The 11296-nt window shown below is 40.5% G+C and overlaps 1 protein-coding gene across 1 annotated transcript; it reads right to left on the bottom strand.

The window, feature by feature from the left end:
• Positions 1-752: 752 nt before the first annotated feature.
• yipf6 (Yip1 domain family, member 6) lies at positions 753-10010 on the bottom strand. The gene is made up of 7 exons (XM_066714726.1): positions 9935-10010; positions 7927-8055; positions 6910-6988; positions 3953-3995; positions 3414-3539; positions 3156-3313; positions 753-2523 (listed from the first exon to the last, which is right to left on the bottom strand). The coding sequence occupies exons 1-7, from the start codon at positions 9965-9967 to the stop codon at positions 2384-2386; spliced, it is 708 nt and encodes a 235-aa protein (XP_066570823.1). The 5' UTR covers positions 9968-10010; the 3' UTR covers positions 753-2383.
• Positions 10011-11296: the final 1286 nt, after the last annotated feature.

Genomic DNA, 11296 nt, shown 5'->3' with positions numbered 1-11296 from the left:
TTATCAAATATTTGTGCTTTTCAGAGTGATGACATCACCAGGGTGGGAGGGTAGGCCTACATGTACACTTCACACAGAAACCGCAGAGATAGAGGTGCACAGTAAGCCTCCCAGTGAAGGAGGAAATTAAGGCACAGCACTCGATCTATGATCTTATCACGAGTCCAGAAGCATCACTTACACTGTCTGGCTCACATTCCAACACATTACTGTCATAAAGCTTTTAAAAAGGTCTTTCTTTTCAATCCACTACCAGCATTATACCTTCAGACACGGCCTGAAGACCGGCCACTGTGGGATCTGCGCACAGTGCTGTAATAAACATCGAACCCACAGCAGCTGATAACAGTGAACAGCGCAGCGTGTTTATAAGCCACACTGCTTTTGTCCCCCAGGGAAAAGCACAGATTTCCTCCGACAAAGGCTGGTCCTCGACCCCGTCAGCCTTGACAATTGTATTCATGAATTCTCAGTATTACCCTTCATTTACATTTCGTTCCACATGCCGGCTGCACAAATCAACACTTAAACCAGACGAAGTGAGAAGCACCGACAGGACAGCGACACGGAGCGCCGTGGAGCAGCCGGATCAGATTGCCAATCGAGACGAACACCGTTTCCAATCAGACGTGTATCCCGAAACGTTCAGTCTTAAGGAAATGTAGAAAGCGAAGTGTCTCTGGGTTCAGTCTGCTTCCATCTGGACCAAATTAAAAAGTAAAACAAGAATAAACACTCTGGTCACACATGACTCTGATGCTGTTCTTTGTTTATGTACACTGAAGACTTTCCCATGAGGCGCTGGGGAAGTGATTCTCAAACAAACTCAACACATTAAGGCATCCCTTATATTCTTATATAACAGAATTACTGATGCAGTTACTAACGATTTACATCCATCCCCTTCCTGTTGCACAGAACAGAACTTATTTGATCTGTGCTGATTAGTTTTGCAAACTACTTGGTTCTTATATGAAAGAAAATGACAAACCTCAGCTGTTCACGCATGTCTGTATGTGGGTTTACTGTATCAGTGTGAAAAACCCCTCAGTTGCAATTATATCAGCTTTCAAAACACTCAGACCTGCTATCAGTGCCAATCGGAGTCGTATTAGTTTATACATCCTTGAAGTGATTAGAGGAGGCGAGAGAGACGCTTCTCACAAGAACGACCGGTTTCTCAGGGGGAAATTTAGTTCTTGTTCATTTTGTTAACGTTTCCTTCAGCAAGACCCTTAAATCAAACATCCCAAGTGATTTGGAATAGAAAAGGGAGGGAGGTTTCCATCACCAAGTACACTGACACATATTGGTTCATATTTGGAAATCAGGAAAGAAAGAATATAATCAAAATGACATTCAGTGGAGAAATACGAAACCTCTTCTTCACAGCCTTGATTCATCCTCTTCACCAAGATCAAACTAGAACACCCGTTACTCAATACATTAATCAGAAAGCAAAACTAAAGTAGTGAATTAAAACTATATTGTCCATAAAACAAGTTTATAGCAAAACAAAATTAACTTAAAACAATATGGATATAAAAATAGTGCTGATCAGACTTATAACACAGACCCCTTTACTAAACCAGACACCTCCACTGACGACATACAACACAGGACTGGGACTACGACTGTGTAATAAGGCCTAACGTTGGATTTACACAACAAATAAATAATAAAACTCATCTCTTTCAAAGCAGGAAAAAAAGACACCTGTTTCCCCGTGTTTAAAACATCTGGAGGAGCTCGGTGAAGGAAACCAGGAACTGCAAAACTACACGAACAGCTGGGTTTGTCTTCAGACGTGCACTCCTTGTGTGTGCCTGCAGCTGCCCATCTGAACCGGGTTCACCGGAGACCCAGTCCCTTCAGAACCCGGGAACCCTCTCTTCTGCATTGTGTTTATTCGTTTTGGTAACTTCCCCAATTAAAGGCCCCAATTCAGTCTTCACAGTGGGGTCTTAATCATGTATTAAACTAGAAACTTTAAATTAAGAGCGCTATGTAAACCCAGCGACACAACCGGTCCTTCGGCACGCAATATAACGGTGCGTTCATTTCACCCATCAGAACTCGTCGAGTCGCACAGGCGAACGAAAGAGGAAAGAAACCAAGAGAAGGAAGCAAACTAAACAAAACAAAGTCGCACTCTTCCCATCCATCCGTCCGTATTGCAGGCGTCTCCTCCCTCTCTCTGTCTCTCCTCCCCAGGTCAGATATGGGAACATGCAGGTCGCTTACGATGGGAATCCAGATCTACCGTCAGGGTTTCATTAGAGGAGGGTGAATAATAATGACAATAATGATGAGTCACTCGGTACGCGGTCCTCTGTCCCTCCCCACCGCGAGGGGCGGTGCGCCGGCCCTGCGGACAGCCCACTCAGGGTTGCGTGTCTCCGCTGCGCAACGGGGAGAAGGTCAGGATCATCCAGCTGATGACGAAGTAGAACAGGAACACGGGATACACCACGAGCGCCTTGCGGTTTGGCGGCTGGCTGTCGGCCAGGAATGCTGTGGAGGCTGTGGGGGGAGAGACACACACATCAGCAGGGCAGCATGAGCGTCTGGGAACGCCAGGATGTTTACACACAACGCCAGACAGCTAATCAAGACAGCTGATGTTCAGGACTACAGACACTCCAGTTCCATCCCGGCCTGTGTGGTTTACAGGCACACAAGAGCCGCTCTGTGTTACTCTGTGGGATGTGCAATGCTGCCCCCTGCTGGGAGAACGATGCATTGTGTGGAACATCAAACCAATACACAACTGCCCGTCTCTAGTCTCACCTCACAATCGACCGGCAACGCACCACTACACACAGATTATGTCACGGTGATGTCATTCAATTCGGACAAGATCATATAAGATGTGATCAAACGCCAACAACCCCCGAGACCTCAGTGTTTGTGTTTCATTGTGTGTTTTCTTGTGCTTCATTTGTTATCTACTTGTCTTATGGAAACTGCAGAGCGTTATATTAACGTATTCTTTCATTCAATTCTCTAACCTTCTAGCATATCATCGGATATAATACATAATGACACACAATATAGTGTTGTCTGTCACATTGCTGGGTCTGTAGGTCGCCTACAGGCAAAGCGGAAGTCCGATCTCGAGTCGGCTGTGATGAAAGCCACGCGGCCGCACTCACCGAACGTCGACCAGCCAAACGAGGCGATGACGACCACGAAGCGCACGATGAAGCTGGCCATGCCTGAGCCCCCCAGCAGCACCAGCCTGCAGACCACCATGGCCACGGTCAGGGGCAGGATGCAGTAGCCCAGGACACACAGGCTCTGGAAGAAGGAGCTGCGGGGGGAGCAGGAAGACAAACGGGGTCACTCTTTCATTCCACCTCTGTGAATGAGCCTGCAGCCGCTCTGAGCCCAGCCTCACAGCTGACACTTACATGGTCCCTCCCAGCAGTTTGGAGTTCAGGGTGATGATGACGGATCCAAACCAGATGATCACGAACACCTCGGCAAACTGCGGACCCCCGTCGTCTTTACTGTCCGCAGATCCGCCCTGCAGCATCCTATACACCCACAGACGCACAAACACAGGGCAGGGTGTGCGTCATTTCCAGACAATCATGGATAAGAGAAATTCTGCAGTCTTGTTTACTGGCTCTTGACAGAGCACTGATGGGACTAACCTTCGAGGAATTCTAATATTATATACTGCGTTTCATCACTGAAGTATGAAATGGCACAGAAATGACAATCTTCCGATTCAGACTTGTGGAAAAGGAGAGCAAAACTCTTTCAAATTAGGCTGAAAGAACAATAAAAACTTGCTAGTAGCTGATCGCTCCAATACGTGTAAGGAATACACACAGAATTGCAACAGTGGTTTTATTCGATTCATTGACTTCATTGCGGTACTACTGACCTCTTGTTGTCCATTTTAAATTAAAAATAAATAGCTAAATACATTGGTATGACTTACAGTGCAAGTGTGACGCAGAGCAGCAGCGGACCCCACAGATCCCCTGGAAGAGAAGGAACGGGGGTCAGGGATATGTATTTTAGCATCAGCACGATTTGCCAATAAACACATCTATCTGCACTTGAACAGCAACACTGCAGCTGTCTGACCAAGTCTCTTGCTCACAGTGGCTCAATTTCTTTCCTGCAGGGATTCAAATCACTAGTCAAGTGGGGGGAAAAAAAGCATTTATCAGCAGGAACACACCTGGAGCCGAAGAGAATCTCAATCACATCACACCCTTAAACACACTTCGGCCACACGGATCTTCAGAGTAAAGGGCTGAGAATATGATCTAGAGCTCAAGAGCTTCAGTGGCAGAATAACGGGCATCGAGGCAGGCTGGGTTTTTGGGGAATTCATTATTTTAGGATTGCACTAGAGGCGTTTATATTTTTGCCAAGTTATTTTTCCCCCCCAAAGTCTTCGAGCATTGGTTTGGTAGTTAATATTCAGTTCACAATTAGTAAAGATTCTGAATAATATTTAGCTATATATTTACTCTGTGTGTGTGTGTGTGTGTGTGTGTATTATACACTCACCTAAAGGATTATTAGGAACACCTGTTCAATTTCTCATTAATGCAATTATCTAACCAACCAATCACATGGCAGTTGCTTCAATGCATTTAGGGGTGTGGTCCTGGTCAAGACAATCTCCTGAACTCCAAACTGAATGTCTGAATGGGAAAGAAAGGTGATTTAAGCAATTTTGAGCGTGGCATGGTTGTTGGTGCCAGACGGGCCGGTCTGAGTATTTCACAATCTGCTCAGTTACTGGGATTTTCACGTACAACCATTTCTAGGGTTTACAAAGAATGGTGTGAAAAGGGAAAAACATCCAGTATGCGGCAGTCCTGTGTGCGAAAATGCCTTGTTGATGCTAGAGGTCAGAGGAGAATGGGCCGACTGATTCAAGCTGATAGAAGAGCAACTTTGACTGAAATAACCACTCGTTACAACCGAGGTATGCAGCAAAGCATTTGTGAAGCCACAACACGTACAACCTTGAGGCGGATGGGCTACAACAGCAGAAGACCCCACCGGGTACCACTCATCTCCACTACAAATAGGAAAAAGAGGCTACAATTTGCACAAGCTTACCAAAATTGGACTATACTAAACTGTACTAAACTGGCCCCCACAGTCACCAGATCTCAACCCAATAGAGCATCTTTGGGATGTGGTGGAACGGGAGCTTCGTGCCCTGGATGTGCATCCCACAAATCTCCATCAACTGCAAGATGCTATCCTATCAATATGGGCCAAATGTATATACACTCACCTAAAGGATTATTAGGAACACCATACTAATACTGTGTTTGACCCCCTTTCGCCTTCAGAACTGCCTTAATTCTATGTGGCATTGATTCAACAAGGTGCTGAAAGCATTCTTTAGAAATGTTGGCCCATATTGATAGGATAGCATCTTGCAGTTGATGGAGATTTGTGGGATGCACATCCAGGGCACGAAGCTCCCGTTCCACCACATCCCAAAGATGCTCTATTGGGTTGAGATCTGGTGACTGTGGGGGCCAGTTTAGTACAGTGAACTCATTGTCATGTTCAAGAAAACAATTTGAAATGATTCGACCTTTGTGACATGGTGCATTATCCTGCTGGAAGTAGCCATCAGAGGATGGGTACATGGTGGTCATAAAGGGATGGACATGGTCAGAAACAATGCTCAGGTAGGCCGTGGCATTTAAACGATGCCCAATTGGCACTAAGGGGCCTAAAGTGTGCCAAGAAAACATCCCCCACACCATTACACCACCACCACCAGCCTATACAGTGGTAACAAGGCACGATGGATCCATGTTCTCATTCTGTTTACGCCAAATTCTGACTCTACCATCTGAATGTCTCAACAGAAATGGAGACTCATCAGACCAGGCAACATTTTTCCAGTCTTCAACTGTCCAATTTTGGTGAGCTTGTGCAAATTGTAGCCTCTTTTTCCTATTTGTAGTGGAGATGAGTGGTACCCGGTGGGGTCTTCTGCTGTTGTAGCCCATCCGCCTCAAGGTTGTACGTGTTGTGGCTTCACAAATGCTTTGCTGCATACCTCGGTTGTAATGAGTGGTTATTTCAGTCAAAGTTGCTCTTCTATCAGCTTGAATCAGTCGGCCCATTCTCCTCTGACCTCTAGCATCAACAAGGCATTTTCGCCCACAGGACTGCCGCATACTGGATGTTTTTCCCTTTTCACACCATTCTTTGTAAACCCTAGAAATGGTTGTGCGTGAAAATCCCAGTAACTGAGCAGATTGTGAAATACTCAGACCGGCCCGTCTGGCACCAACAACCATGCCACGCTCAAAATTGCTTAAATCACCTTTCTTTCCCATTCAGACATTCAGTTTGGAGTTCAGGAGATTGTCTTGACCAGGACCACACCCCTAAATGCATTGAAGCAACTGCCATGTGATTGGTTGGTTAGATAATTGCATTAATGAGAAATTGAACAGGTGTTCCTAATAATCCTTTAGGTGAGTGTATATATATATATATATATATATATATATATATATATATATATATATATATATATATATATATAGTATTATAGGTAATTCTTATTATATTACTGGAAATATATTTAGGGCATCACTTGTTTTATCTATTCCAAAAAAAACTATTATATATATATTATATATATATATATATATATATATATATATATATATATATATATATATATATAATAAAGATTAGCCAACAAACTGTTTTCACAAGCATATTCGTGACAGGAAATCCAGGATAAGACACACAACTACAGATGAAAGCATCGGCCATTTCAAAGACTTGTAAACCCTTTTATGCGAGACTGACAATAGCTGAAACCCCAAATGTATATTTGTATTAATATTGACCAGATTGGAGGATTAGATAATTTACTCAATAGCTTATACTTACAGTCTCTGAGTAACGCAGAGCTTTTTTTGGGATACATCACATGAACAAATTTCTTCCCGACTGCCTTTAAGTCTCTGAGCTGCACAAAAACACATAAATAAGAAACGTTCAAAGACTTTACACCAATTCAAAGAACTGTAAAACTTTCTTATTTTTAAACAAAGTGTGTGACAATTAAAAAAGCTAAAAACATTTTATGTGTTCAGAGTAATTTCATAATTGCAGAACACTTTTGTGTTATAGTTTCACAGATCTCAAAATGATTCATGTGTACATTTAGCACATTGCTCAGCGTGTAACAAGATCGATACAGTGGTGTCCTTTCAAGGGTCCCACACCATAAAAAGCTTGTTTTGTTTCCATAGAGCAGAGTTTCTAAAGAGAGACACAGAAGTGCCAAAGTATTTCCACTGGTTCAACAACAGGACTTTGTGAGGGAGGAAAATGTAAAGCTTTCTCAACAAGAAGTCCTTTTCTCAGAGCGCCCGAGTCTGGCCTAGCAGGCAATCATGACCTCTGTACTTTAACCCTCTGCTATTCACGGCCCAGTTTAGACGATGATTTTGTCCCAGTCGCACATTCCACAACCAGGACTCAATGCTGGCTTTCTGCTGGCCACCTTGTGTTCGGTGCTGGAGGCTGGGCCTGTGCTCTGATTTCCTCCAGGGCCAGACTGTCTCACAAATGAATGTTTCCCCAACATAGCAACAGCCAACTACTTATTTTTCCTGTGTAGATCAGTTTCATTAAAATAAAAACATGCACTCAATACTGAAACTGTGACCACATCATGCAGTATTGATATGCATCATGAATTAGAAAATAATATAAATCACTATAATGTATTCTCTACTATTCAATAAACCCTCTCCCTCAGAATATGATCAGATTGATTTCTAGAACAAGCACCTCAGTCACGGCCTTCCCATGTCAAGCAGACGACAATTTCAAATGCTGCAACACGAGAAGAGCACTGACCCTGTGCACACACTTCTGCGCTTCGAAATTCAGACTCACAATGGTGTCTTTAACTGGCTCGTCTAGAGTCGAATACTCGTCCTCCTGTGTCTGGGAGCCCACGGGCACAGTGATCTCGCCCTCCACCGGGATGTCTTCTGAGATCGACACATCTGAGAGCCCTGCGAACTGAGACATACAAGGAGACCCGCTGAGATTGGCCAAGATAACAAAGTGCATCCTCAACACCTGCTTCAAGACCTGCCGGGAGACTCCTACTGTATAGCTTCAAAGCAAGAATTAGTTAATTATCTTAAAACAATTAAACACAATTGTATTACTGCTGTTACACAGAATAAATTAACCAGAAGAACATCTTTCCACAGATTGTATTTTACAAGACAGCCACACACACACACAAATCTATAAACATGCATATAAATTAATGCTTATGTGCTTATAAACTGAAAAAATATTGCCCTTGTTGTGTACTAGTTTATTACACACTTCTAATTGAAGATATCATAACTGTAATAGTTATAGAGGTGTTATCTGTTTGTTTTGTTCTTTAAAGAAACAGCATACTACTCTTGGATTATTCTGGTTATTCAGGTTTGATTCACCTGGACTGGACAGAATAAGTGCATTTTAAATTGTCCTGTGTAATAGTTGTCAGGTCTAATCAGAAAAGCCCATGAAGGTTAGTAGTTTAATTCAAATGCACTGAACTCTGAATGCACTGAAAAAAGTGGTTGTAAAATATGAATCGGTTGTGCTGATTTCTTCTCACAATGGTCATTCATTGGAACAAACTCTTGGATCTTTTAAGCATCATAACCTCAGTTAATGTCATTTGCTATCCCAAGCAGAAGACATCTGAACAGTGGAATGACAAGTGTATGGAGTGTTTATTGCAACATTACATAACTAAGGTGCGGAAATCATTACAATGTGGGAGAAAAGGGGACAGGGGATCAAAATGCAAGCTTCTCATAAACACCTGATCTCCGCACAATAGTCACTCAACATCAGTAGCATTGGTTTTGCACATGGGTCCTGCAGGTTCCTTGATGTCTATGTTACTTTTTTCAAAATAACAATCTCAAAACAAGCTTAACTGTACTGGTAATCACACTCTCAGGGTGTAAATTAGCTCAAATGGAACAAAAACTAGAAGAGACCACCTGAAACTGGTCCACTGAAGCATTACATGGTTACAGGTGAACCACAAGAACAGTAAACGTTTCCTGTTGTAAAGCCTTCACATCCAGGATCTTTGTAATGTCTGCAAACATTGTAAAGGCATTTCACCGCAGCCTTTGCCAGCCTCCACCCCTTCTGCTGCCAGCATCACACTCAAATCAGCCACCCAGCAGGTGTCAGCAAAACCTGTGTCCGCTCCCAGCACCAGCATTTCTCAAGCGGGTTCAAACACCGGCATCTGCCGTGGCAGCAAGTGCTGAAACGAGTGTCAGCAACGCATGGCCTCATATTTCTGTCGTTGTTCACATACATCACGTTAATAATTGAAGACTGTCTGCTGAACTGTTAAATCGGACTGATTTCCTTCAGGGGTTAAAAAATGAAATGTATTGGGATGCACTGTTCGCCTTAACCTTTACTTCTGATTTGCACAAAGGCTATCTTATCCATTACGTCAAGAACACGAGTGTGTCTAAAGTGTCATCATAGCACACTTTATTTCCGAAACAAATTGTCAATACTTAAAAAAGAAAGTATACGACACATAACTGCTCCGGCCTATAACGAAATCCAGTCTTGTCATTATTGGTCTTTCACAAATACCGACAGCAGATCAATACCCGCTGCAGTTTAATGAACTGTAAGTTGAGGACATGTCGTGTGAAGACAGCGGATAATAATCTCGGATCCCGGCTCAGGCCTGTCCGCACACTGCCCGACACTCGCAGCCTCCTGGCTGGGCGCTCATGTGTCTGTTCAGGGGGCATATCAGGGCTGCCAGCTCCCCGGCGGACACCAGTGCTGTCCTGTCCTAAAATACCCCGATTCCCGTAGGAAAACAGAAACGCGGCGCAGTTCGACTCACCAGCGGCTTGTTAGACTCGTCCACTTCCGCCATCTTTACTCATCTAAACATCAGAGGCGACGTGGAGACAAACACGGTGACGTCACCAAATTGCGACAACCAAGACCACTTTTGTGGTCGCGTGTTAAAAACGTCACGAGAAGGAAAACGTGCACTGTGCACGTGGGCCCACACGGCGGAGCTGCACTGCAGATAATAATAATAATAATTACAATAATAATAATATTAATCATATTAATAATAACAATAATAATAATATTATTAATAATAATCATCATCATCATAATCATAACAACAATAATGATATTAATCATAATAATAATAGCAATAATAATATTAATCATATTAATAATAACAATAATAATAATATTAATCATATTAATAATAACAATAATAATAATATTAATAATAATATTAATCATATTAATAATAACAATAATAATAATATTAATCATAATAATAACAATAATAATAAGCATCATAATAATCATAACAATAATAATTATATTAATCATAATAATAATAACAATAATAATAATCATATTAATAATAACAATAATAATCATATTAATCATAATAATAATAACAATAAAAATCATCATCATAATAATAATGATATTAATAATAATAATAATAATCATAATAATAATAATCATAATAATAACAATAATCATAACAATAATCATAATAATAACAATAATAATCATAACAATAATACAAATAATCATAATCATATTATTATGATGGTGATGGTGATTATGATTATTATTATTAATAATAATAATAATATGATTATGATTAATATTATTGTTATTATATAACTATTATATAGTTACATATATATATATTATATACATTATATATATTATATATTATCTAATAATAATTACAATAATAATAATAATAATCATAATAATCATAATATTAATAATAATAATCATAATAATCATCATCATCATAATAATAATAACAACAACAATAACAATCATAATCATAATCATCATAATTGTATTAATAATACTCATAATAATAATAATAATCATAATAACAATAATAATCATAATCATCATAATAATCATAACAATACTAATAATAATCATAACAATAATAATAAGAATAAGAAGAATCATAATAATAATCATCATCATCATCATCTTCATCATCATAACAACAACAACAACAACAATAATAATAATCATAATCATAACAATAATAATAACAATAATAACAATAACAATAATAATATTAATATTTAGTTATATTAAAATATTGCATAGGCTTCCTATATTTTGAATATATATGGTAGAAAAGTGTGATCCTTATATGTTTCATATGCCAGTGGCTACATTATTTGAAATATAG

This window comes from Amia ocellicauda, chromosome 10, assembly GCF_036373705.1.
Source record: "Amia ocellicauda isolate fAmiCal2 chromosome 10, fAmiCal2.hap1, whole genome shotgun sequence".
Taxonomy (NCBI): Eukaryota; Metazoa; Chordata; class Actinopteri; order Amiiformes; family Amiidae; genus Amia; species Amia ocellicauda.
The sequence above is the reverse complement of the archived record's forward strand: the minus strand, read 5'-3'. Positions and strand labels throughout refer to the sequence as shown.

Excerpts from the sequence above, each read along its gene's own strand:
- yipf6 (XM_066714726.1), bottom strand. The coding sequence starts at position 9,967 with ATGGCGGAAGTGGACGAGTCTAACAAGCCGCTG. Across the intron at positions 8,056-9,934 it reads ACGAGTCTAACAAGCCGCTG|TTCGCAGGGCTCTCAGATGT; the intron begins GTGAGTCGAACT and ends TGTATGTCTCAG. Across the intron at positions 3,540-3,952 it reads CTCTGCGTCACACTTGCACT|GATGCTGCAGGGCGGATCTG; the intron begins GTAAGTCATACC and ends GTGGGTGTATAG.